Genomic DNA, 26,093 nt, shown 5'->3' with positions numbered 1-26,093 from the left:
AAAAAGGATGAGAGTGGTGTGTGGGGCATCAGGGCACAGGACTGGGGAGGCAGGGGACAAGCGTGGTTCTAGCACTTCTGCACGTGAGGCCAGTGGCTTGTGTCAGAGGTCACTGAGTTCATGGCACGGAGCTCCAAGACAATCTGAGGCTCTAAAGTCAAAGCCAAGGTGAACATTAAGCTAAAGTAACCATAGCAGCAAGACTTGAGGTCACCTGGGAAACTGTTGTCCAAATTAAAAGAATTTCTCCGTTTTCTATCTCCTTGTAAACGGAGTAATAACTTTGGTTTTGGATGTAATTAATTCATGAATTAGGTTTGGCACTCAACTCTGTAAAGCTGAGTAACATCACATGGACCTGGGCTCTCATGGGAAAAAAATTCTGCCGCAACTCTGGCTTCGTTCATGCCTGGAGACAGGGAGTGACAGCAGCGGGAGACAGGATGAGGAGCCCTCCACCCACAGTGCAGAACGAGTGGGACTTGAACCATGCTATGGAAAAATGAGAGTGTGGGCTTTATGTTTTGCCTACCCCTGGGTAATGAGAGTGGTGGTGGGCTTGGATGGTAATAGGGGATGTGAAGAAGAAATTTGGCACAGAATTCATAAACATGAGCATCTGTATGAGAAAATTATTATATCAAACCTACTTCCACTCTATACTACTTAAGTAACTCTTTCTGTGCCTCAGATTTTTCACCCATAAAGTCCAGAATAGTCTTAATTTGCAGATTAGATGAACAAAAGCAAGTAAAAATGTTTCACACAGTATTTGGAGCATAGTAAGTACTCATAAAATGTTGGCTATTTTTTTATCTAATAAAGGATTATATAGTGAATATTTTTGGTTCTGTGGACTACTGGTCTCTGTCACAACTACTCAGTTTACCTTTGTAGCATGTAGCCATGTGCTTGCTCTGTGCTAAGTCACTTCAGTCATGTCTGACTCTTTATGACCCCACTGTAGCCCTCCAGGCTCCTCTGTCCATGGGAGCCATTTTCTTCAAGCATGTAGCCATAAAAATACATAAATGAATAGATGTGGGTATGTGCCAGTAAACTTTATTTATGGACACTAATATTTCATTTATTTTCTTGGACTCCAAAATCACTGTAGATGGTGACTGCAGCCATGAAATTAAAAGACACTTGCTCCTTGGAAGAAAAGCTATGATGAACCTAGACAGCATATTAAAAAGCAGAGAGATTACTTTGCCAACAAGGTCCACATAGTCAAAGCTATGGTTTTTCCAGTAGTCATGTATGGATGTGAGAGTTGGACCATAAAGAAGGCTGAGTGCTGAAGAATTGATGCTTTTGAACTGTGGTGTTGGAGAAGACTCTTGAGAGTCCCTTGGACTGCAAGGAGATCCAACCAGTCCATCCTAAAGGAGATCAGTCCTGGGTGTTCATTGGAAGAACTGATGTTGAAGCTGAAGCTCTAATACTTTTGGTCACCTGATGGGGAAAACTGACTGTTTAGAAAAGACCCTGATGCTGGGAAACATTGAAGGCAGGAGGAGAAGGGTATGACAGAGAATGAGGTGGTTGGATGGCATCACTGACTCGATGGACATGAGTTTGAGCAAGCTTCAGGAGTTGGTGATGGACAGGGAAGGCTGGTGTGCTGCAGTCATGGGGTCTCAAGGTGTCAGACATGACTCAGCAACTGAACTGAATATTTCATTTAGTTTTCATGCACTGATGTTATTCGTCTTATAATTTTGTTCAACTATTTAAGAGTGTAAACACCATCCTTAGATCACAGGACATGCAAGGACAAGCAGTGGGTCACGTTTGGCTGACCTCTGCTATAGACTCTCACATCTTCAGTTTGGAAGTCTTATTTGCCTAGTGAGCTTCCCTGGTGGCTCAGATGTTAAAGAATCTGCTTGTGATGCAGGATACCTGGGTTTGATCCCTGGGTTGGGAAGATTCCTTGGAGGAGAGCATGGCAACTCCCTCCAGTATTCTTGCCTGGAGAATCCCCATGGACAGAGGAGCCTGGTGGGCTACAGCCTTGGGGTTGCACAGAGCTGGACATGACTGAACGACTGAGCACAGCACAGCACAGGGCCACATCTGTGCTTGTGGAGATGCCCATTATTAGAGTTCTGTTGGCCACTGCTGGTTCTGCTGCAAAGCATGTGATGGGGTGTCAACAGTACTTCCTCATTCACTGGAGACTGGTTATATCCACTACGTGGAACACTTCTAGGAGACAACTGAAGTGATGGACTAAGTGGTTCTTTAAATGCAAACATGCATTTCTTGGGTAGGGACATGTCCCAGGTTCCCAAGATATTTCTTTAAGGTTTGAAAACAAAGCAGAATGTCTTTATTTGCCATGAGTTTCTCTGCATTCTCTGTGACCTTATAACTCAGTTATCATAGTTTATAGAATGGGTTTTGCTCATAGGTGGGGGACGTGGCTGCCCCGAAGGGTGATTTTACTGGGATTGAGGAAGAAACCCCATGTCCCCATGAAAGACTCAAGGAAGTTCACAAACATGAGTATTGGTTGACTTGTCTGTCCCTGCTGTTTGGGGGGTAAACTGGGCTTCATTGCTGTTGTTTAGGGATCTTTGCACTATATTTATGGTAAGAAGTGTAGAAAGAGAGTGTCTTTCTTTTGTTCATTGCACTTAAGGACTCTAGTTTCGTCAGGGGTTCATGAGCAAAAGTAGATTTACAGTGAAGCTAACTTCAGAACCCCCTTTCCAAATCCTTGCAAAGGGCCCCCAAACTGTGTCATGTGGTCTTGCAATTTTGTGAAATATGCAAAAATAACCTAGTTTACTGGGTTATTTTTAAAGAACTCTGCCCTTCTAAACTGTAAAAGCTTTAGACCCCACAAAACATGGATCTGCTTCAGGCTCTGTATTTGTAGGCTGGGACTGACTTACACCTTTTTGGAAGGTGAGAAGAAAAACACCTTTGTTGGTAGATTAGGAGGATTCTGGGATTTGTGAGTAAATCTTCCTTAAGGCCTCAGACTGAAGAAAATGTAAAAGATTTTCTTAGGGAAAGGGGCATGAAACTGAGAGAGGAATGACATTGTTGGTGTTTTCCTGTGTTCCCCACCCCACCACCTCCGGAAAAAAAGAAAAATCAGGATGTCTGAGAAAAAGAAGGGCAGGTATCTTAAGCTGATCAGAAAAGAACCTCATATACTCATATTTTTGAATGCTTCATATATTGTCTAATTTGATACTGGCTGATAATGTTTAGTGCTGCATTATCTGCTATAATAATGATGATGAAATGCTGGTAATGATGATGATAAAAATACATATGTTACATGAATGTTACCATTTATAAAACACTTTCACATACTTTCTCTCATTGGTAACCACTGAAGCCAAGAAAGCATCTCTTTATTTATGGTCTTTGGATGCCTCCAGAATTAACTGGGATCCTGTGAAAGATTGAGATGGAATGGTCTCTATGGTCTTTGTAATTATTCTCTACTTGCGTGCACGTGTGCCCAGGCTCTCAGTCGTGTTCAACTCTCTGCGACCCCATGGACTGCAGCCCACTGGGCTGCCTGTCTCAGTGGAGACTACTGGACTCAGCCCACCAGGCTCCTGTCTCAATGGAGACTACTGGAGTCCCTGGTGAGACTACTGGAGCGGGTTGCCATTTCCTTCTCCAGGGATCTTCCCGACCCAGGGACTGAATCCACATCTCCTACATTACAGGCAGATTATTTGCCTCTGAGCCACTAGGCAAGCACCTATTTTTTCCCTTATTTTGTGATAAAAACCATGACACCTGTCAGTTTCTCTTCTTTTGTGAATTCTTCAGCATTGGGACAGTCAAAATAACCATTGAACTTTGACACACAAAACTGTTTACTTCTCTTCAAGTGGCTTCTAATTTTTGCTTGCAAAACTACTCGACTGGCAAGCAAAGAACTCAGTTCCCTCAAAACCTACTCTTAGTAAGGCAGTGTTTGCATTCATCAGCTTTGTCTGTAAAAACATACCGCTGACCTCTGACTGTTTGACCTTTTAAATGAAAAAGCACCACTGGGACACATAATTAAATTTATACACATTCAAGGATGTGCTCAATCAGAGAAATGTGTGGTTGTGAAAGAGTTGATCTGGAAGTTTAGTCAGTAGTTCAGTTAAGAAGGAAAAGTGCTGGCGGAATGCAAAAGATGAAGTGCTCTTGAGTGCAGAGGAAGGAGGGGTGTATAGGATTGGAAGGTTCGGGGAAGGTTTGTGGAATGGGCTTTTGAGTCCTTTGACATGGGTAGAAAGGGCATTCTAGGTAGAACAGATAATGGGTTAAGGTGGAAAGGTCAAGATATGACCAATCCTTGGTCCATTTTGGCAAATACATGGGATTCGGGGAAGTAGGTTTGTTTCAGTCGAATGAAACCTTTAAACTCTACTCAGTGAACTCTTCGCAGATACTCATGTACACATTCAATTTCATGTTAATGAATAGTTTTCTAATTTTTAAAGCTGATTTACTCAGGAATATATGAATCATTATTTCTTATAAAAATTGGTTATTAGTGGTTGGTATTTGAATAATCACGTTACTTGACCAAAGAAATTTGAGAATGATACTAAGAAATAGATGATCTAGAAATCACTTTAATGCATTTTTAGAGTGAAGACCGGTGATTATCTTCTTAGTTCTGATACTTCATTGGCTTCCTGAGACTTTGGGTCCTTTTAAACACCCTGAGTATCATCTTCATTTGAAAAACAAGAATAATTTAGAATTTGAAGATCTACATTTGAGATTTAACTCTGCCACTAAAAAGGCAGATGATAGATGGATCATTTCATCCATTTGAAACTCAGTTATTATTTTATATGTAAGGTAAAACATGGTCTGATGATTTTTAAAAGCTGTGATTTCCAGCTTTTAAATTTCTGTGTTCAGCAGCACATTTTAATACAAAACAGGAGCATCTCTGGGCTTCCCACGTGGCTCTGTGGTAAAGAATCCACCTGCCAAGCAGGAGATGCAGGTTTGATCCCTGGGTCGGGAAGATCCCTAGAGAAGGAAATGGCAAACCACTCTAGTATCCTTATCTGGAAAATCCCATGGAAAGAGGAGCCTGGTGGGCTACAGTCCTTGAGGTCATAAAGAGTCAGACACAACTGGGTGATTGAGCATGCACTCAACACACACATGAACGTCTCTAGCCAATAATTGAAAAAATACTTTAAACAATATTCCTGATATTTTCCTCCTGTAGTTTACATGATTAGTTACTTGGAACATCACCTTCCTGTATCAGTTGCTTTTCTTCTGTAGCCACTGTCTCTCTTCATGCCCATCTTATACTCAGACATTCACACACGGATCTTGCTCTGGCTTCTTCTACCAGGAAGAAGAAAGCATTTTAAGGGCCTCCTCTTACTTAATTGAATCATGATTAGAAATGAGGATTTGGGAGGATGGTTAGCAAGGACAACCATCTCTGATGTCTCAGACTTTCTTAAAACTGTGGTTTATTTATTATGAGAGTAGAGAGATGTATGAGAGTGGCTTCTGTGCTTGTTTGAATTAATTATATCACTGCTTTATGTGAATGCAATATGAGTACATATCATTTATCTCGGTCTTCATGTATAGAGATGGGCAGATGCTTGTATTTGTACATTCAAATATATATACAAGTATAGATGAGCAAATTGGAAGAACCCTATGTAATCTCAGAGCTGAATTGAAATGTTCATGTATCAGCAATACTACCAAACAGTTTTGTTGTTATTACTAAAACAACAGAGACAAATTCACTGAATACTTACTGGAGGAAAGAATTTTATTTACTTTTTAATTGTGTAGCTAATCAAGAGGAAGGTTTTAAAAACTTACATTTTGTTAATAGTATACATGGAACAAAAGAATGGAAAGAAACACCATGAAGGAGTTTGACTAATTCATCTCTCTCTCTTGATCCATCTATCCATCCATGCATCCATCCATCCATTTATATAATCTATTCCCTAATTTAAAATCAATAGTGATTATTTTGAAATCTGGAACTATAGTTTTTTATTTTTATATACTGCTCAAATTTTAATTTGTAATGTGTTTTTATAATGTAAAAACAAAAATATACAACAAAATAAGAAATGTATTTTGTCCAGGAAACACTTCTTAGGAATAAACTTAGAATTGGGTGATGAGGAGTAGGGCTTCAGTTTGAACTAAATTGGCAACATAGTTTTTAGATGTTGGCATTATACTGACATGTCAGTGGGATGATTTCCGGTTACATTATTGGTTGGTGTGGGTAGGAAGGATGAATAGGACTATCTTTGGTCCATCCAGGTCATCCAGGATCCTTAATTTATTCAAGAATTATGCCAAAGATAAAGACATACATTTAGACCCTTAACCCCAGACCCCTCAGAGCAGGCATTCCTAACTCAATAAGACTTGTCATCAGAGCCATTGGAGAAAGGAGTGCCTGGGGTCAACCCTCTAATTCTGAAATCACTTATTGTGTTATTACTCTTCTTTGTGAGAAAGGGGACCCTCTTCTGTTCTTTCCTCTTCTCTCCTCCCCTCCCTTGCTCTGTCCTACCTAGTACTTCCATTCTTTCCCTTTCAGCTCTGCAAGATAATTCTGGAAAGAGAATGTTGAGAGGAAATGCAGTGGCCCAAAAATTCACCTGGAAGCCTGCTTTTGAAGGAGTTCTTCATTTTATCTCTCGTGGAGATGGGAGCCTGACTTATTCACATTGGCCAGGGACACTAAAATGAGCAGATAGAGAATTGCTCAAAGCTATACTTCATTTTACCTATGTTGATTCATATCAGTAGACAAAAATGAAGATGAGGATTTGCCTGTGGAAATTCTTCCCCATGGAAACCAAAATGAATGTTGGCACAGAGTAGAGGCCAAGTGTCCTTCATTTATTTTAGGCTGTTTGCTGGATGTTTATTAAGCTCAGCCCTCTTGCTTAAGCCCTGAGATATTTGGGAGCACAGAATTTATTTACTGTCATAGCTACCTTAATCTTTGATTCTGCAGCACAGATGCATGTCCTGGGCCAGGATGAGTACAGTGCGCTGGGTTACATTTTAGATATTTTTAAAATTAATTTTTAACAGAGTACATTTGTGTTACAATGCTGTATTAGTTTCTACTGTATCACAAAGTGAATCGGCCATACCTATACATGCATGCCCTCTCTTCTGGATTTCCATCCCATTCAGGTCACCGTAGTGCGTTAAGTAGAGTTAACCTGTGCTATGTAGTAGGTTCTCATGCAGAGCTGAACATCCTTTTAAAGCAGATACATATATACTAGCTGATAGTGGGCAGGATCTTCAGAAGAGAAGCAGATGGGAGATTGGATGATGATCTTATTTCACAAACTCAGGAAGTTCTACAAACATCTTCGAAGTTTTGGTGATCATTTTTCTCCCTCAGTCTTAGAACATAGCATTCTTCTCATGCTAATTTTTTTTTTAATGCCTGGTTGGGGGTTGGATAATATGAAGGTGAAGGTATGCAGAGGGCTACATGTTTGGAGGATCTATTGTGCATTGGGAGCTGTTGTGTGCTTTGGAAACTCTTCTTTCCTTAAAACCAGCCTATGAAGCAGGTGTTTAAAAACCACATTTACTAATGAAAGAATTGAATCAGAGGCTTAAGCAGCTGGCCCCAAATCAGAGAGGAAGTGGCCAGGTGGGCGTTTGAAGTAGATTGACTTTTCTCTAGAACTGGAGGTCTTTTACCATAGCTTTTTTTTTTTTTTGCCCACTTTGTTTGCTCATACCTTTGGTATCATCTCTTCTGAACTCAGTGGTGACTGTTGCTTAGATGTAAAGAGAAAATTTCATAAACCAGCCATCCCTATCTAACTAAGGATAGTGATAAATCATTCACATTATCTACTTAATCATCTTGACTGGTTTGCCAGTTCCTCCTGGGGTTTTGGTGGGATAGGACACCAATCTGGAAACCAACCTTCCAAGCCTGAGATCATACCTTTGCAGGATGAAAGAGAGAAACCCCACTCTCTTCTTCATTATCCCTTTCGTCCCAGCCTCTGGCAAAGTACTACTTGCACAGTAGGTTTCCCATGAGTGCTTTCTGATGATGACCTTGATGTTGCTACTAATGCTTTTGCCAGCAAGAATTAAGCTCAGCCTCCCTCTTTTGCCTCCAGGAAGTTTCCTCTTTCATTTATATTCAGTTATTACCTCTTCCTATCTTCCAACAAGCAGTAATTGACCCAGATAAGATTTGGATTTTCAAAACAAGCTTCCTGCGCTGTCTCTTTTCTTCGTTATGGAACCCGACAGAAAACGAAAAGCAAAAAAAACAATCTTGAAATGCCATATGGGGGGTGTCACTTAAAGCATTTATGTATTAATTTGATCTTTATATTAAAGATCACAGCCGCACAGAATCTATGGCTCTATTATTTAGCAAATAATGTATCTGAGTTTTTCAGCCTTGAGAGACCACTTAATCTTTCTGTTGCCTCGGGGCATGGCTGTATTACCTTCCGTATATACTGATACAGGACTTGGATTCAGTGGAAAGAGTACTGGAGTGCGAGTTAGGTGATTTAAGTTTTACCTTCTGAGTTTAAGCATCATACTTGCCTCCCCAGTGCCAAGGACAATATCAGACAAACCTTAGGCTTTCAGTAAATGTTTACTGAAAGATGTGTGATTTGAGGCAACCCCCCTTGCTCTCTCTGAGCTTCAGCTGCAGAATGAAAGGATTATCCTAAAGTTTCTTCTGATGATTCTGTAATTCTATAAGTGTTTTGTTCTGTATTTCAAGTCTCTTAGTCATTTATCTTCTTACCTCCTTTGGTAGGTTTCTGGCACCAAAAGTGCAGTATTTAACTTTCTTCTTAAACCTGCCTTTCTTCTCTTTTCCAAACATCTTCAGTCATGCTGATCCTGACAAAGTTTGGTTGTTTAGGTTTTGTGCATCTCTAGGTTGTCTTACGGAGAAGGCAACGGCACCCCACTCCAGTACTCTTGCCTGGAAAATCCCATGGATGGAGGAGCCTGGTAGGCTCCAGTCCATGGGGTCGCTAAGAGTCGGGCATGACTGAGTGACTTCACTTTCACTTTTCACTTTCATGCATTGGAGAAGGAAATGGCAACCCACTCCAGTGTTCTTGCCTGGAGAATCCCAGGGACAGAGGAGCCTAGTGGGCTGCCCTCTATGGGGTCGCACAGAGTTGGACATGACTGAGGCGACTTAGCAGCAGCAGCAGCAGCAGCAGGTTGTCTTGTCTTAATAAGAGTGGCAACAGCGTTCTTTTGTTTTCTGCCCTCTGAAAGGCTGTCTGTGTAACTTGTCACCTCTTTTATATATTCAACTTTAGTTTATTTGTTGACTTTTAAATGACCAATGCACATAATATCAAAAATATTCAATCATGGAAAGGCATGATTAAATCATGCCTTAAATCATGATTTAAGGCAGGGTGATTCTTTGTCAATTGTGTTTTATTTAAAGCTCTGTAAATATGGCTAAGGTTTGAGTTTCATAGGCAAAATTCTTTCTTAGTGACTGCACGTAACTAATTTCACATACACCAACCACCATGGAAAATATCACTCACCTTTTATGGTCATGTTTTCACAACGAATTTATAGAGTTGACTGTGACCAGGAAGAAAAAATGTGTCGATACTGGCCAGTCTTTTTCTCAGCCCACCTCACTGGTTGAACCAACTTACTCCTCAAAAGACAATGCTAATAAAAGTGTATATTTGATATTTAAGATCTAATATTTAGGCAGCTTATCTTAGTTCTCATGGATCAGGTAAGTTACAGGACTCTTGAGATCTCATTTTTTGTCATCTATAAGATGGGGATGACAGTACTCATACGGGGTTTCGGGAACTTTGAAAGAATATGCACATAAAGAATGCCAGAAGCAGAGGTGGGCTATCTTAAGCTGTCAGCAAATCAGTGAATAACAGCTTTTTAAGAATATCTTTATTATTATTATTGAGTTGATTTTGCCCAGAACTTTGAAGAAGTGATCACAAGAAGGTCTTTGAGAGATCCATGTTCTGCCTCTAGTTAACCAGTTGACACAGAAATGATTTCAGAATTAAATTGTTCTACATTGCAGTGGATGAACCACACTTGGATCAAAAAATGTGGTTTCAATTCAGATGCAGGAACAGAAACATAAGCTAAATTTCCTCATAAAGAGAGTGTTTTGTGACATGGTTTTTCTTTCCCTATTAAAGAAATATTTTTCCATAGGAGGAAAGGAAAGTGAGTATGTTTGGGAGAGTAAAAGGGCTTGACACAAGTATTTCTTAAACTGATATCACTGGTGATATTAATAGTAAGCAACCCAGAATGAGAGCATTTCTAATATTCTATAATTCTGAATGAATAAGGTATAAGTGGAAGAAAGAGATATAATTACCATAGGGAACACAATCTTCTGTTTCATTGGGTTTATTTATTTATTTTTCCATTCATGACATCTTAGAAATGCATAGTTAACCCCGAGAGATGAAAAATGCCTCTTGTTGTTTCGAATTGTTTGCTGTGTCCAGCTTTTCTTTCCTGACTCAATTCTGTTGAATACCTATGAGTTGTCACATTTTTAGTAAGTAATAACTGTGTCAAGCTGTGATGACAAAATATCCCCACATAACTGTTAATAAGCATTGTCATTTTAAGCATGAAACAGTTTAGCCAATGATTTATCTCTTATAATGCAGCACTTGGGGCAGCTGTATGATTTGTCTCTTTAGCAAGTCAAGTAATTTCTTTAACAAAATGTTAAGCACAGATGGGCCATAAGCTGTCAGTTAACTATTATTGTGTCTGCATCTGCTTGCTTTCAATGCACTGTTTTATGTATTCAGTCAGTTACTTAGCTGTGGCTCAGTGAAAAGCTGAACCTACTCTGATTGGCAAATAAAATGTTCATTTGTCTCTTCTTCCTATTGTTTTGTTTTGGTAACACATGTCAGCAGCTCAATTACCCAGTTCATTAACAGCTCCCAAAGGACATGATGGCCAGCCTGTGATAAGAGGGCAATTGTGGCACATATGGTCAATAATGGCCTCTCTCTTGGCAATTGTAAATAAAAGTCACTTGGCCCTTTTCCTTTCACCAGAACTACTGTTTTCCTGTTCCCCTTCAGTGTGCAAATTACCTTTCTTTGCTCCCTGCAATCCAATCCCAGTAAAGCAAAACCTAGTTTACTGTTTTTTGAGACTCAGAGACTTCAGCAGAGAGGGAGCTCTGGCTCTTAATTTTAATTATGACTGACTTTTAAGCTCTTGAGGGAGGAAAGTTCTTATCAAGGGAGACTATTCTTAGAAAGCTGTTAGCTGATTAGTTAACTAATCAGTTTTCCTAATTGAATAGCAATACATTTTCTTGGGGCTTTTATCTCTTTTCCTCTTTGAAATACTCTGGTGGCTGAAATAGTCTGGTTACCACAGAATTTAAAGAAGCAATTTATTAATAAAAAAAAATGTGCCAGTAGAAATCATTTGCAGGGGGCAGATAGGTGTGACTTCATCTTTGCTCCATGAGAGAGATTCATTTCCTTCCAGAATTCTTGTTCCAGGTAAGTCTCAAAGGGTTTAAGAAGCCACTGGGTTCATCTGAGTCACTGTCAGAGTCCCCCCAAACCAGTTCTTCCTTTTTATACTTTTGGAGGGAAATACGGAAACAGTTCCTTTGGGGTTTTGTAGCTCCCTTAAGCAAAATGTTGCTTGTGTCAGGGGAAAAGAAAGGGCAGAAGCCTGTTTTTACTTCATCATATCAAGGAATACAAAATAATCATTTCTAAAGCTCCTAAAAATAATCACTAGCAGGGCTGAGATGGATGAGAGAAATAAACCTGTATTTTTACAAAAGAGGCCTTGTAAGTGACTCATGGTCAGGTAGTGGCTGTGAGAAGAGAGCTCCACCCCCAATACGATTCCTTAGTGTAAAGTGGATGGAGACCTCACGCGCACGTGAAATTCAGTGTTACTGGAACCTCAGGATGGGTGGGGAGGGGGGTCTTGTGGGCCAGGCAACTAGGTTGTACAGCCAGCCTCTGCTTCGCAGCCCTTATCTTACATAAACACCCAATGGTGCACGTTGTCCTTTTCAAGTGACTCCCGGGTCCGGAGCACACGCGGCCCTTCTGGGCTGCCCCCGCGGCCGGCCATATTCATAACCAATCTGTACTCTCCTCCCAGGGCAGCGGGGACTCCGGGAGTTGTTGAGTGTCAGGGTTTATTTGTGCTATTTTGATTAGCACCAACCTGGCAGGAGCTTATTTTCCTTCTAATGACCCCGTGCTGTGAGAAGGCAGCTTCCGAGGGAAGGGCTTGGGTCAGAGGGGAGGAGACCGGCATTACGTTTCTGCAGCCCCCAAGTGGGGGTGGGGGGCACTGCTGGGCGGGAACAAGGGTAGGTGAAGGGCCGGAGGGTCTTAATTATATTGAGAGTTTCTAAAAGAACCTTTCCGAGGGAGCCCAGAATATCCTTCCCATAAACTGTCCTGCTTTTTTTTTTTGTAATTGCTAAAGATTTTTGGGCTGGCTGGCACATTTTGCGGGAGAAATTGTAGTGGCTGTAAAAGCAAAACAAGACCTCTGCCCGCCCATCTCGCCCACGAAGCCGCTGATCAGGTTATAGACTAAACCGTCTCTCCTAGTTTATCAACGAACACAGTCAGAATTACTCAAATTCTAGTTCTGAATTAGGAATTCTGGAAAGTTCGAGAATTTGTTAGGTCACACACACACTGGCTAGATCTTAGATACCTTAGGATTTTGTTGTAAAACTTTGGTTTGTTCTTTTCAGCGGAGTTTTTTTCTCTCGACGTATATACAATTTTAAACATTAAATAAAATCTCCGATTACTTTTTAGCTTGTGAATTAATGTGGAAGAGAAGCTTCCAGGTGCTGAAGTCTCTCTACTGGCTTGGATTAACCCCTACTGTGCGTCCATTTCAACCTCCCCCTCCTCCCGCCTCTGGAAAAAAAAAAAAAAGTACCCAACCTCCCCTTTCTCATCCACTCCGGCTTTCTTTGTGTCGGCTGCTCCCTGCCAGGCAGGTGTCAGAGCCCTGAATGAGGGTAAACGCTCCGCTGATGGATTCCACAGATGGAGCGTGGAAATCGGTAGAATAGGCCTCGGCCACAGGCCATTTCTGGGGATCCAACAAAAGCCTCCAAATAAGTCAACAAAAATCCCAAAGATCACAAAGGGAAAATGTCATTTGTCATTTACTCTGGGGCCGTGAGGGAATATCAGACTCTTCCTGGCTTTCACCCGAGTAAACACGAGAGAGGTCATTCACATCTCTCTCAGTGTAAAAGGACCACTTCAGATCAGAAAACAGTTAGTTGTCCCATTGTCTCCTCCTGTGTTGAATAGTGAAACTCACAAACACACGAGACGTTCTAGGATTGGATGCCAAGTAAGTGCATCCAACTTCAAGTTGACCCGTTAAAGACCTCATGGGATATAACTCTGAAATACCCGTTCAGTGTTGAACACAGGGTGAAACCACCTCGTGGGGCTCTCAGGAACCATTTTTATTTTTATTTTGTTCTTTCATCAGTGAAACACAGATTTGAGGACCGGTGCTGACAGGTTTAGCTCCAAAAGGTTAGTAAAAACACCGGGACCGCGTGATTCAGTCTGAGGCCGTCTAAGAAGAAATGACCTATGACCAAGGAAGTTCAGCCTCAAAACCTGCAGGGCCTCCTCCCATGTCTGTAAATCGCGTTGTATTATATCAGGGGCAAACATAGAGTTTAAATGGTTGTCATGTTTTGATTCTTTAATTATTCAAATGAAAGGTCTTGCTGAGAAGAAAGACAGTGCCAAATGCACTCTTGTGAGTTATTTTGTTTCTCCATTTTTTGCCTGTCTCGCATCTCTGAATTATACTGGTCTGGAAACCAGTAATTATAGAATCCCACATGACTAAATCCCTATAAAATTGAGGTAAGATCTCATGTATAATAGCGTTAACTAGGATGAAATATTTCCTGAGGCTACAGAAGAGGTCACAAGGGGTTAACGGACAAAGACATACTCTCTAATTCTGTAATTCCTTCTTTAATTAAACTTCATGGTCTGTCGCTGGTGGTAAGACTTTTGCCTTCTCCTCCCAGTTTGTTTCTGAAGGAAGAATTTGTAATCCTGTGGGGTATGATTGTTGCCTATGCTTGACCTTTTTTATTTTTTTAAGCTGAAAATATCCATTTTCCCAAGGTTGGTTTTGGGAGTTAGTGTGAGATCATTGGGATAACTAACTAAAATTTTTGCTCCTAACACTTAGAATTAGCTGGACATAGAAAAAGAAGAAATGAACTTCTTTCAAAATTAAGAATAAAACACAAGGTTGAAATAGTTAGGCATCTGGTGAAAGGTGACATTTTCCAGCGATCACACTGAGGTTTCTGCTGAATAACTTGTGAATATCCCAACAGATTTCAAACTTTTATTCCTGTTCTTTTTGTCTTAAAAGAATTTGAGGTTACCTTATAGCTCTTGATATCCTTTCATCAGGGTGCCTTTAATATAAAAAAGAAGGCTTTAATACGGATATAAACTGAGTGATCAGTTCAACTGCTTGTGATCAATAATATTTTCCAGCCTGACCCTGGATCTTACTTAGGACCAAGGGTCTATGATGATTATTAATGGAGACTGCAAATGGTCAGACAATTTTAATTTCTTAAATTGATTCAATATCTTGGAAAATTGATTAGTTTCCTAGTGCTTTATTTGAATATACAAAGAACTCAATGAATATTTGTTAATTAAATTCAATTGATTTATCAATTTCCCAATTGAATTTAATTCAACAAATATTTATTGAATTCTTTGTATATTCAAAGTATGGGGGCTTCCCTGGCAGATGGTAAAGAATCTGCCTGCAGTGCAGGTGATCTGGGTTCAATCCCTGGGTTGGGAAGATCCCCTGGAGAAGGGAATGGCAACCCACTCCAGTATTCTTGCCTGCAGAATTCCATGGACAGAGGAGCCTGGCAGGCTGTATATAGTCCATGGGGTCACAAAGAGTCAGGCATGACTGAATGACTAACATTTTCACACTTTAACTGTCAAACTGTTGTATTTCTGTCGATTTTTGCTTGAGTCTAAGTTTTGAAAATTTGAGACAAATGAGAATGGTGGTGGCAATCAGCTAAATGATTTATATTGGAATTACTGATTTCGTGTGTTTCTGGTATTCCTCTTCAAAAGGACTGTGTGTGTGTGAGAGAGAGAGAGAGAGAGAGGGAGAGGAACTCAACACCTATTTAGGACGTTCCAGGCTAGAAGGGAGAGTTCTCTGAAGTCCTATAAACCTGGGTCAAATTCTAGTTTACCAGCTGTATGATCTGAATAACCTCTCTAAGTCTTTCCATTTCCTGTGCAATGGGGTGAGTATTTACTTTACAGGATTTTTGTCTAGTTACATAAGGAAAGGAGAGAAATTCTCAACCTCTTGGTAAGATTTGTTCCAGGTTCATTGGTGACATTGAGTTAAACTAACGTGTAAATCAGAGAATGGGTTGTGAAGAGGTTTTGGTAATAGGGTCAAAACTTTCGAAGTCTGATAACATGGATTGGGATAAAATCTGAGAGTTTTTATACAATTTAAAATAATAAAATTTCCACTTAAAAAACTATATTATGTATCGATACGGATTTTCTTATGAGAACCATTCTGGAATTTCAAACTGGGGGATAGTATCTGTAATGAATGATAAAACAAACTTTGTGAAGGCAGGTGTAGAATGTGATAGAGCAACTTATATGTACGAACATCTCCCTTCAGTATTAAGGCCAGACAGTACAAGTAGACTGAAGAAATTATATTTAATCTAGTTGCTATAGCCTGGCAATTTATGAACATTTAGATTATCATCTTGTTAATGCTGCTTGTAGTTTCAAAGTCATAGCTTAAATATTCTACACAGAAAAAATATATATAATTTCTTTCTGTCAAGCTGTCTGAAAAAAAAAGTCTTGTTTTTACTTTGCTGTAATATTTAGCAAGGTTAGAAACTTGGTGTCTAGTATCTAATTTGTTCCAGTTTTGAACAAAGTTAAATATGTAAACTAGAACTTCAATGGAATGATTTAGTTTGTGCTATCAAAATGGGATTTAAGTTTTAGACTTGTTTTTGGTAAAAACTGATTCAAGTTCAGGACATTATTGCAAACCATGTTCTGTGTGACTAATACATTTTAATTCTGTTGAGTGATACAAGAAATGGTAGTATTTCTGTCTTTAGAAAGAGCTAGTATTTCCTAGCTTGTAGATTAATCTAGGGTGGTTCACTGAACATTTTTTAAAGCCCACATCCCTCTGGAATTCACAGATGGGGAAAAGTTAGAATTAGCTTGTAAGACTGTGGCTTCACAGTGTCAAAAATGATCAGTTTGTTCAGATAATTTTCCAGCAGAAAAATCAGGCAAATCGTTTCCTCAGTGCCTTTGAAATTATGCTGTTTGGAGTTTTTCCTAGTTAGATGGAACCTTTGGATTGCTTTTGAATATATAGTCTAGAAGTAAAAGTAGTAATTTGCTAACTTGTTAAAGAAAAATTTATTTTTGATGGTGAAGGCTGTGTTACTGAGCTCTTAGATAGTCTGAGTCTTTTTCATCACTGGCTTTTGATAGTTCCTCACCTTTTTTTTTTTTTTTTAAATCACAATCCTCTTTGAATTGATAATTATTCTTCAGAAAAAAATTCAATTGCATTCATATGCTTGCAACAGTTTTCAAGTAATTTTTAAGGATTCAAAACTCCCACCCTCAAAGCTCATCTAAATGGTGGGTGACTCATAAGAGCAGAATTTCCATTTTAAAGATCTAAAATGATGGCAGAGAAGTAAATTTTAGTTCAAAACTGAATTTTTCTCCTGTACTTCTAGCCATTCAGCATGTATTTATTGAGCACATATTATGTTTCAGCAGTAGTTCTAGCAATGAACAAGTCAAAGGAAGGGACTTAAGCTCACAGAGTTTATATTCTGGGGGGGTAGAGGTGGGCGGGCATTAATTGTTAAGTTGAAACAGTGGTCTTGACCCTCAGAATTAGCTCTGGCTGGTTCTTGTACATCTAAGCAGCCATTTTTCTCTAGAAACTAGCGGTGATTTTGATTAATTGACCTGACAGTGCATGGCACATCATATTTACTTGGGAGGATTTAATAGCCCCAGAGACTCCCAAAGGAAACATGAAAATTTCCACATACTATTATCCTAATGGGATCAGAGTAAGAGAAAGTGCAAGCATAGATTTAAAGTTCTCACAGGCAGAGGAGAGATTTAGGTCAGTTTTTAAATGCTGTCGAGTTTTTTACTTGAATTCACATTAGACAAAAAGGTCAAGGCAACAAAAACTGAAAGTATGGAAGGAATACCTTTTATAAAAATTTATTTTCTTCTTAGGCGGATGAGTAATTTGTTTCTTGAGTATATTATTTATAATTGAAGGGGCAAGTAGGGGCAAGTTTTTGGATAAATTGTGGTGGAAAAATATTTTATATACTCAGGAATTTTGCAGGGGAAGCAAATAACTAGTCTGGAATATTCTATAGGGATGGTTCTCAAAGTGTCAGTCCAGGATCAGCAAAATCAGCATCAGTCACCAGGGAATGTCTTAGAAATGTGACTTCTCAGAGCCCCTTCTGTACCAATGAAATCAGACGAAGGGACAGCCATCTGAGTTTTAACAAGTTTATCCAGTGGTTCTGATGCTCTAGAGGTTTGAGAACCACTGCCCTACAATTATGCACAAATTATTATTCTTTTAATTTGGTTCACATTTATTAAAGGTAGACACATGTAAGTTGTATTGGCTGCTTTTGAAGTTTAGCACACAACGCACAACATGTTTTTTAGCAAGTTAATGTTTGTAGTTCAGTTGCTAAGTTGAGTCCGACTCTTTGCAACCCCATGGACTGCAGCATGCAGTCAGCATGTTAATACTCCTGTAAAATACTCCCATACTTAAAGAAAGTCTATTTTTCTTTCTTTCAGTTAATGCTAAAATATCCTAAAATAAGATTTATATTAAATTAGACCATTTTATATTAAATTAGATAACATAATTGAAAAACCAAGCATAATGGCCAACACACAGTGGAGCATTATATATTATAATTACCTTTTGCTTTTATATACCAGAATTGGTTTTCTTTAATTTGTTATATATATTATTAGTTTACTTTCTTAATTTCATAGTATTTGAATGTGAATAAAATGTAAAAGTAATAAAATAATAGAAAACTTAGAATTATATTTATGAGTTCTTTTGTATGGGTACATTTTTGGGGCAAATTATAGCTTATTCTAAAGTTGAATGAAATTTAAAATTTCTATGGGGCAGAATTAGGTTTGAGCTCAAGAGAAAAGAAAATTGGTATTGTAGGAGATACTACATTTTAAGATTGTTTCTAGCACCCCTTGCATTTCCCCAAGTCCTCAGGCCTGAGGGGGCAAATGAATTACCTTGACATTGTGTATGTCTACTCAGTCATGTCCAGCTGTTTGCAACTCCATGAACTGTAGCCCACCAGGCTGCTCTGTCCATGGGATTTTCCAGTCTAGAATACTGGAATGGGTTGCCATTTCCTTCTCCAGGGAATCTTCCTGACCCAGGGAATCAAATCCACGTCTTTTTCATCTCCTGCATTGGCAGGTGGATTCTTTACCACTGTGCCACTTGGGAAGCCCATTAGTAATCTACAATTTTCTGGCTGGCAGCATACATAGGCCCTTTCCCCAGAGGATCCCCCAGTTGTTTGGGGAGTTTTCTGAGTGCATTTGGATATTTTCAGGAGCACGGTGGCTCCAGCTCCTGTGCTGTGCTCAGAGTTTATGGTCTGACAGCCCCCTGACAGCCTCTGCCACTGCCTTGAGGTCCAGGACTCTGAGAGAGGACTGCTCTCCTACTGAGAACCCTTGTGTGATGCGTCCTCAAACTGCAGAACCTGCTGTTGGCCAACAGGTGCTCGGTTACTGTTATGTCACACACACCAAATTGCATCACGAACACAAACTTCTACTTAATTTCCCAGCTCCTGCTCCTCTTTCTTAGGCACCTGCATACTCAATTTGGAGGTCTTCCCTGATTGTGCTCATACACAGGCAAATTCAAGCTTTGGTGGAGGGGGCTGCAGCAATGCTGGCTTCAGGGCCATGTGAACTATTCAGTCACCCAGGCCCGCTTGTGCAGAGAGAGGCCCTGTGCTTAGTTTTATGCTCTGTTGCTGCCATCTTGGAATTCATGATGAACTTTTGAACATAGGGTCCTGCATTTTCATTTTTGCACTGCGTTCCTCAAGTTAGAGTACTGGTATCACTCTATTTTTTTTTTTTTTAATTTTTTAACTTGGCTGGTGGATTGTTTACTGGTTTGTCCACCAAGTCTCTCAGTCATATCTGACTTTTTGCGACCCCATGGGCTGTATAGGCTGCCAGGCTCCTCTGTCCATGGGGTTTTGCAGGCAAGAATACTGGACTGGGTTGCCATTCCCTTCTCCAGGGGATCTTCCTGACCCAGGGATAGAACCCATCTTCTGTGCTACAGGCAGATTCTTTACTGTCAGTTTATGCCTCAAATTAGGCAGCTGTTCTGAGCAGCTGCCTATCCATTCAGCAGAGATCCAGACTCTGAATCTCTGTTTAGAAACAATTCACTAGACTATGCCTGCTTCTGTTCTTGAGACTTACATTAACAATATCTAAACTCCCCTTAAAGCATTTCCTAATACCTGGTAATGAGATAGTAAATTTAACATGGTTTTTCTTATAAGGAGCAGTCAGTTCAGTTCAGTTCAGTTGCTCAGTCATGTCCGACTCTTTTCGACCCCATGAACTGCAGCACGCCAGGCCTCCCTGTCCATCACCAACTCCCGGAGTCCACCCAAACCCATGTCCATCGAGTCGGTGATGCCATCCAGCCATCTCATCCTCTGGCGTCCCCTTCTCCTCCTGCCCCCAATCCCTCCCAGCATCAGGGTCTTTTCCAATGAGTCAGCTCTTCGCATCAGGTGGCCAAAGTATTAGAGTTTCACCTTCAGCATCAGTCCTTCCAATGAACACCCAGGACTCATCTCCTTTAGGATGGACTGGTTGGATCTCCTTGCAGTCCAAGGGACTCTCAAGAGTCTTCTCCAATACCACAGTTCAAAAGCATTAATTCTTTGGCACTCAGCTTTCTTTATAGTCCAACTCTCACATCCATACATGACTACTGGAAAAACCATAGCCTTGACTAGACAGACCTTTGTTGGCAAAGTAATGTCTCTGCTTTTGAATATTCTTTGGCCACCTCATGCGAAGAGTTGACTCATTGGAAAAGACTCTGATGCTGGGAGGGAAGAAGGGGACGACAGAGGATGAGATGGCTGGATGGCATCACTGACTCGATGGACGTGAGTCTCAGTGAACTCCAGGAGTTAGTGATGGACAGGGAGGCCTGGCGTGCTGCGATTCATGGGGTCGCCAAGAGTCAGACACAACTGAGCGACTGATCTGATCTGATCTGATCTAGGTTGGTCATAACTTTCCTTCCAAGGAGTAAGCATCTTTTAATTCATGGCTGCAATCACCATCTGCAGTCATTTTGGAGCCCCCAAAAATAAAGTCAGCTACTGTTTACACTGTTTCCCCATCTATTTCCTATGAAGTGGTGGGACTGGATGCCATGATCTTCATTTTCTGAATGTTGAGCTTTAAGCCAACTTTTTCACTCTCCACTTTCACTTTCATCAAGAGGCTTTTTAGTTCCTCCTCACTTTCTGCCATAAGGGTGGTGTCATCTGCATATCTGAGGTTATTGATATTTCTCCCAGCAATCTTGATTCCAGCATGTGCTTCTTTCAGCCCAGTGTTTTTCATGATGTACTCTGCATAGAAGTTAAATAAGCAGGGTGACAATATACAGCCTTGACGTACTCCCTTTCCTATTTGGAACCAGTCTGTTGTTCCATGTCAAGTCCTAACTGTTGCTTCCTGACCTGCATACAGATTTCTCAGGAGGCAGGTCAGGTGGTCTGGTATTCTCATCTCTTTCAGAATTTTCCACAGTTTATTGTGATCCACACAGTCAAAGGCTTTGGCATAGTCAATAAAGCAGAAATAGATGTTTTTCTGAAACTCTCTTGCTTTTTCGATGATCCAGCGGATGTTGGCAATTTGATCTCTGGTTCCTCTGCCTTTTCTAAAACCAGCTTGAACATCAGGAAGTTCACGGTTCACATATTGCTGAAGCCTGGCTTGGAGAATTTTAAGCGTTACTTTACTAGTGTGTGAGTTGAGTGCAATTGTCCAGTAGTTTGAGCATTCTTTGGCATTGTCTTTCTTTGGGATTGGAATGAAAACTGACCTTTTCCAGTCCTGTGGCCACTGCTGAGTTTTCCAAATTTGCTGGCATATTGAGTGCAACACTTTCACAGCATCATCTTTCAGGATTTGAAATAGCTCAACTGGAATTCCATCACCTCCACTAGCTTTGTTCGAAGTGATGCTTCCTAAGGTCCGCTTGACTTCACATTCCAGGATGTCTGGCTTTAGGTGAGTGATCACACCGTGATCTCTAATTTTCTTGAAGAGATCTCTAGTCTTACCAATTCTATTGTTTTTCTCTATTTCTTTGCATTGATTGCTGAGGAAGGCTTTCTTATCTCTCATTGCTATTCTTTGGAACTCTGCATTCAAATGGATATATCTTTCCTTTTCCCCTTTGCTTTTCGATTCCCTTCTTTTCACAGCTATTTGTAAGGCCTCCTCAGACAGCCTTTTTTCTTTTTTGTATTTCTTTTTCTTGGGGATGGTCTTGATTCCTTCTCCTGTACAATGTCAATAAGAGCAGTACAGTCCACAGATTTATAGGATTCCTGTGATAGTTTACTGTTATTGCCTTTTTAGATACAAAGTCAGTTTTGGAATATTTATTTTTAAAAATCACTCTTTAACAAATTTTCTCCTGGTCTAAAAGCTGGTGAAAATTTATCAGGAACCAACTGAAATGTGATTCATATTGGACAAGAACCAAGTATCCATTAAATGCTAAGGGTGAGGGCCAGAAAAAATGGAGGAGGCCTGTCCTTGCTTTTTAAGAGCTTGTAATGCACTTAGAATGACAGATGCAGAAAGCAATTATTTCTGCCTGGGGGAGCCTGGAGATGGGGTTGGGGAAGAGATTGAATACTATTTAATGTACTCCTGCAAGGAGGGGCTTGGTGTCCATGGGAGGACTTTGGCAGTGTACTTTAGACTAGGATTTGAGTCATTATATCTTGGTCAGACCTCTTTCCCCCCATGTTTTGGCCCCAGCAAGCGGCTTTCAGGATCTCAGTTGCCTGACCAGGGATCAAACCTGGGCCTGGCAGTGACAGTCCAGAATCCTAACCATGAGGCTAGCAGGGAATGCCACCGACTTGTTTGTTGACATACATTAGATCACTTCTTTTCTCCTGTGCTTTTTAGCCTCGGCACCCCAATCAGATGAAGGCTCTGACATCGACTCTGAACCAGACTTGCCCCTGAAGAGGAAACAGCGCCGGAGCCGCACCACCTTCACAGCAGAACAGCTTGAAGAACTGGAGCGGGCTTTTGAGAGAACCCACTATCCTGATATTTACACCAGGGAGGAACTGGCCCAGAGGGCAAAGCTTACAGAGGCCCGAGTACAGGTACCGACGTCCCAACATCCCGTCCTGCGTAAACCCAGACAGAGAACAAGAGCATCTTCTTCTCTAAGGTGTATTTCAAACCAAGAAAGTAACTGTGTTAGGAATGGTCCTTCATTGTGAATGGTAGCCTCTCACATTATAAAGTTCTCCCTTTCTGGTTTCTTTCCTTTACATTTTGCCTTGTCATGATAACAATATCGTCATGTCTTTTTTCTTTTTATTTGCACTTGTGTGGTCCAACCACCTCCGGCCACTGCTCCTCACCCCCCACCCCGCCTCTGCCCCTTCCCCAGCCCCTGCCCCCTTCCTCAAGGTATGTCTGTGGGATACAGCAACATTTTACTATGCTAACCGTAAGTCAGAAAATGTTCTTTTTCCTCTTAATAGTTCGGTAAGTCCAATTATTGATATGATGGCTATATTTGGCTTTTCTGTCACATTGTTTGATACGAGTATTTTATATGTATTGATTTAAAACTGTGATCTATTTAATTAGCTTTATTTCTATTCTTAGTATATTTTGTATTTGTGAAATGTACGTTCTTATTTTAGACTTTGGTTGTCATTACGAGGAGAATGTGTTAATAATTGTATCAAATGTAACACAGAAGTATGTCAATTCATGTTACTCATGCATCATTTTAGGGATCCTTGTTATGTATCAGGGAATGCATAGATTTTGGGGGTGGTACATGGACGACAACGAAGTTTTGAGTCGTTGTTGTGTGCCAGGCACTATTCTAAATGCTTTGTATGGATTAACTCATTTACTTATAATTAAAACCTAGTTTGGTACTATGAATATCCCCAATTTATAGATGAGGAAGCTGAGACTCAGAGAATTTAAGTAAACTACCCAAAGTCATGTAGCTAGTAAGTGATCACGGTAATTGGATTCCATATATTTCTTCTCTGTAGCCATTCAGTCATGATGAAGTGCAAAGCTGTATAAGGTAAAATCCTTTTCTTTAAGTCTAGAAGCTTTTCAAGTAACTATTATTTTAAGAACATGTAAAATTACCTTTTCAACTTAGAAGTGTTCTGAACCCTGGAGAAAGGCTACTTGGGTGTAATTTGTTTCTATTGAGTGATTGAATAATGTTTCATTATGAATGATAAACAGTCTCCCCAACACAGAAAAGCACTGATGGAAAGATTACAAGTGCCTCAGGGTATCCTGGAATTCTTTACTGGCCCAGGAGTTGAAGTTACCTTATCCGGAAATGTCATGTTATTCCCAGATACTTGACTTTCATAGTCAGAGTCAGACTGAGGACTCAGCAGTGAACTAGGCAGTTGGTGTGGTCTCTAGATTGATTGACACCTTCCCCTATGCTTCTAACTATCTCTCCCATCACAGATTGTTCTGGAATAGCCTCTTATAGTCTGCAGAGCCAAGTCAGATTGCTTTTCTCAGCTTGACTTTCTATCTGATCGTCACAGTGCTAGAAAAGTCAAGGAACACCAAGATGAATGAAGACAAATTTCTCAAAGAACTAGTGTTTAATGCAGTAATAAAGTAAACACACAAATAATTTGAAAGCAGAGCTGATATGGTAAGTGTATTAGAGAGAGATCAAGTGCAGTGAGAGCTGAGAGGAGGGAAGGTGTGAGATCTTGTTAGGGTAAAAAAGGGGGGCTCATGAAGAAGGGAGGGATCAGATGGCCTTCTGGGTCTAGATAGATATTCAAGGGGCAGGGTAGGTGGGAGAGCATTTTAGTAACAGAATAATGAGCAGAAGCACAGAGGGCTGGACGCACACGAGCTACATGTCAGATGAACTTTCATTTTCTCTCTAGTCATGTTGAGGAAACAGTGAACAGTTCAGTTTGGTTAAATAGAGGGAGTGGTAGGGTGGCAGGAAGGAAGCTGATTGGAAATCTGTTTGCTTTCTTTGTATCCTTGCTGTTTTTGTTCAGTCACTAAGTCTTGTCTGACTCTTTGCAACCCCATGAACTACAGCATGCCAGTTCTTCACTAGCTCCTGGAGTTTGCTCAGATTCACGTTCAGTGAATCAGAGATGCCATCCAACCATCTCATCCTCTGTCGCCTCCTTCTCTTCTTGCCTTCAATTTTTCCCAGCATCAGGGTCTTTTCTTAGTGTTTATTTTTTGATACTTAGGAAATGTGCATTCTTAACTTCAGTTATCATTCTGGGCAGAATATGATTCTATCAGACATAACATATAGAGAGGTGTGTCAATTCTTGTTATTCACTCACCATTTCAGGGATCCTTGTTATGTACCAGGCACTCTGTGGACTGTAGGGGTGGTGGATAAACAATAGTGAAATTTTGAGTCTTACATACATTTTGTGGAGAGCTTGGGTTTCAGGCAAGGCAGCTAAACTTGACGCAAAGGGCATTGAAGGTGGTGGGCATGAAATAGGTCAGCGGCAGTGGGAATGGAAAGGAGAGAACTGCTGTGGAAGGTGGAATGTAGGCATCTGATTGTGTGAGCTGGAGGTACATGCAGCGAAGAGTCCCAGATATGCTGGGATTTATAGCACAAATGTTTTGCAGCTGGACCTATTCAATCCCTGTATTTAGTACATTGGGATATAGTGCTCTTTCCCAGAAATGACCACTTCTAACCACAAACTGGTCTTCCTTGATGGCTCAGATGGTAAAGAATCCGCCTGCTATACAGGAGACCTGAGTTTGATTCCTGGGTTGGGAAGATCCCCTGGAGAAAGGAATGGTAACCCACTCCAGTCTCTTGCCTGGAGAATCCCACGGACAGAGGAGCCTGGCAGATTACAGTCCATGGTGTCTCAAAGAGTCATATATGACTGAATGACTAACACTTTTTCAACCACAAATCATGATGTATATATATATCACATATTATTTATAGTAACATATACTCATATTTATATAGCATATATAATGTATGGTATCATAATATATCATATTATTTATAGTAACATATACAGTGTACATATTATAATTGTATAACAATGCTGCTGTTGCTGCCACCGCCAAGTCACTTCAGTTGTGTCCGACTCTGTGCGACCCCATAGACAGCAGCCCACCAGGCTCCCCCGCCTCTGGGATTCTCCAGGAAAGAACACTGGAGTGGACTGCCATTTCCTTCTCCAATGCATGAAAGTGAAAAGTGAAAGTGAAGTCTCTCAGTCGTGTCTGACTCTGAGTGACCCCATGGACTGCAGCCTACCAGGCTCTTCCGTCCATGGGATTTTCCAGGCAAGAGTACTAGAGTGGGGTGCCATTGCCTTCTCCGATATAACAATGCTATATGTATTATTTACATCAAATCTGTTTGCTTTTATTATAGTTCTGTGATCACCTAGTTTAAATGTGAAGTTGAGGTCCATTCGTTCTTCCTTTCTTTCGACAAACCTTTATTGCGTGCTCTCTATATCCCAGGGTCTGGTCCCTAACCCCCCAGGCTGGCCAAGCCCA

The 26,093-nt window shown here is 40.5% G+C and overlaps 1 protein-coding gene across 2 annotated transcripts in view; it reads left to right on the top strand.

The window, feature by feature from the left end:
* PAX3 (paired box 3) overlaps window positions 1–26,093 on the top strand; it is a 101,914-nt gene that overhangs the window by 45,518 nt on the left and 30,303 nt on the right. For both annotated transcript variants that reach the window (XM_061386289.1, XM_061386279.1), the window contains exon 5: window positions 22,461–22,666. In XM_061386289.1, coding sequence (XP_061242273.1) covers window positions 22,461–22,666 — 206 coding nt within the window. The remainder of the gene's footprint in view (window positions 1–22,460; window positions 22,667–26,093) is intronic.

Source organism: Bos javanicus, chromosome 2 (genome assembly GCF_032452875.1).
Source record: "Bos javanicus breed banteng chromosome 2, ARS-OSU_banteng_1.0, whole genome shotgun sequence".
NCBI lineage: Eukaryota > Metazoa > Chordata > Mammalia > Artiodactyla > Bovidae > Bos > Bos javanicus.
The sequence above is the reverse complement of the archived record's forward strand: the minus strand, read 5'-3'. Positions and strand labels throughout refer to the sequence as shown.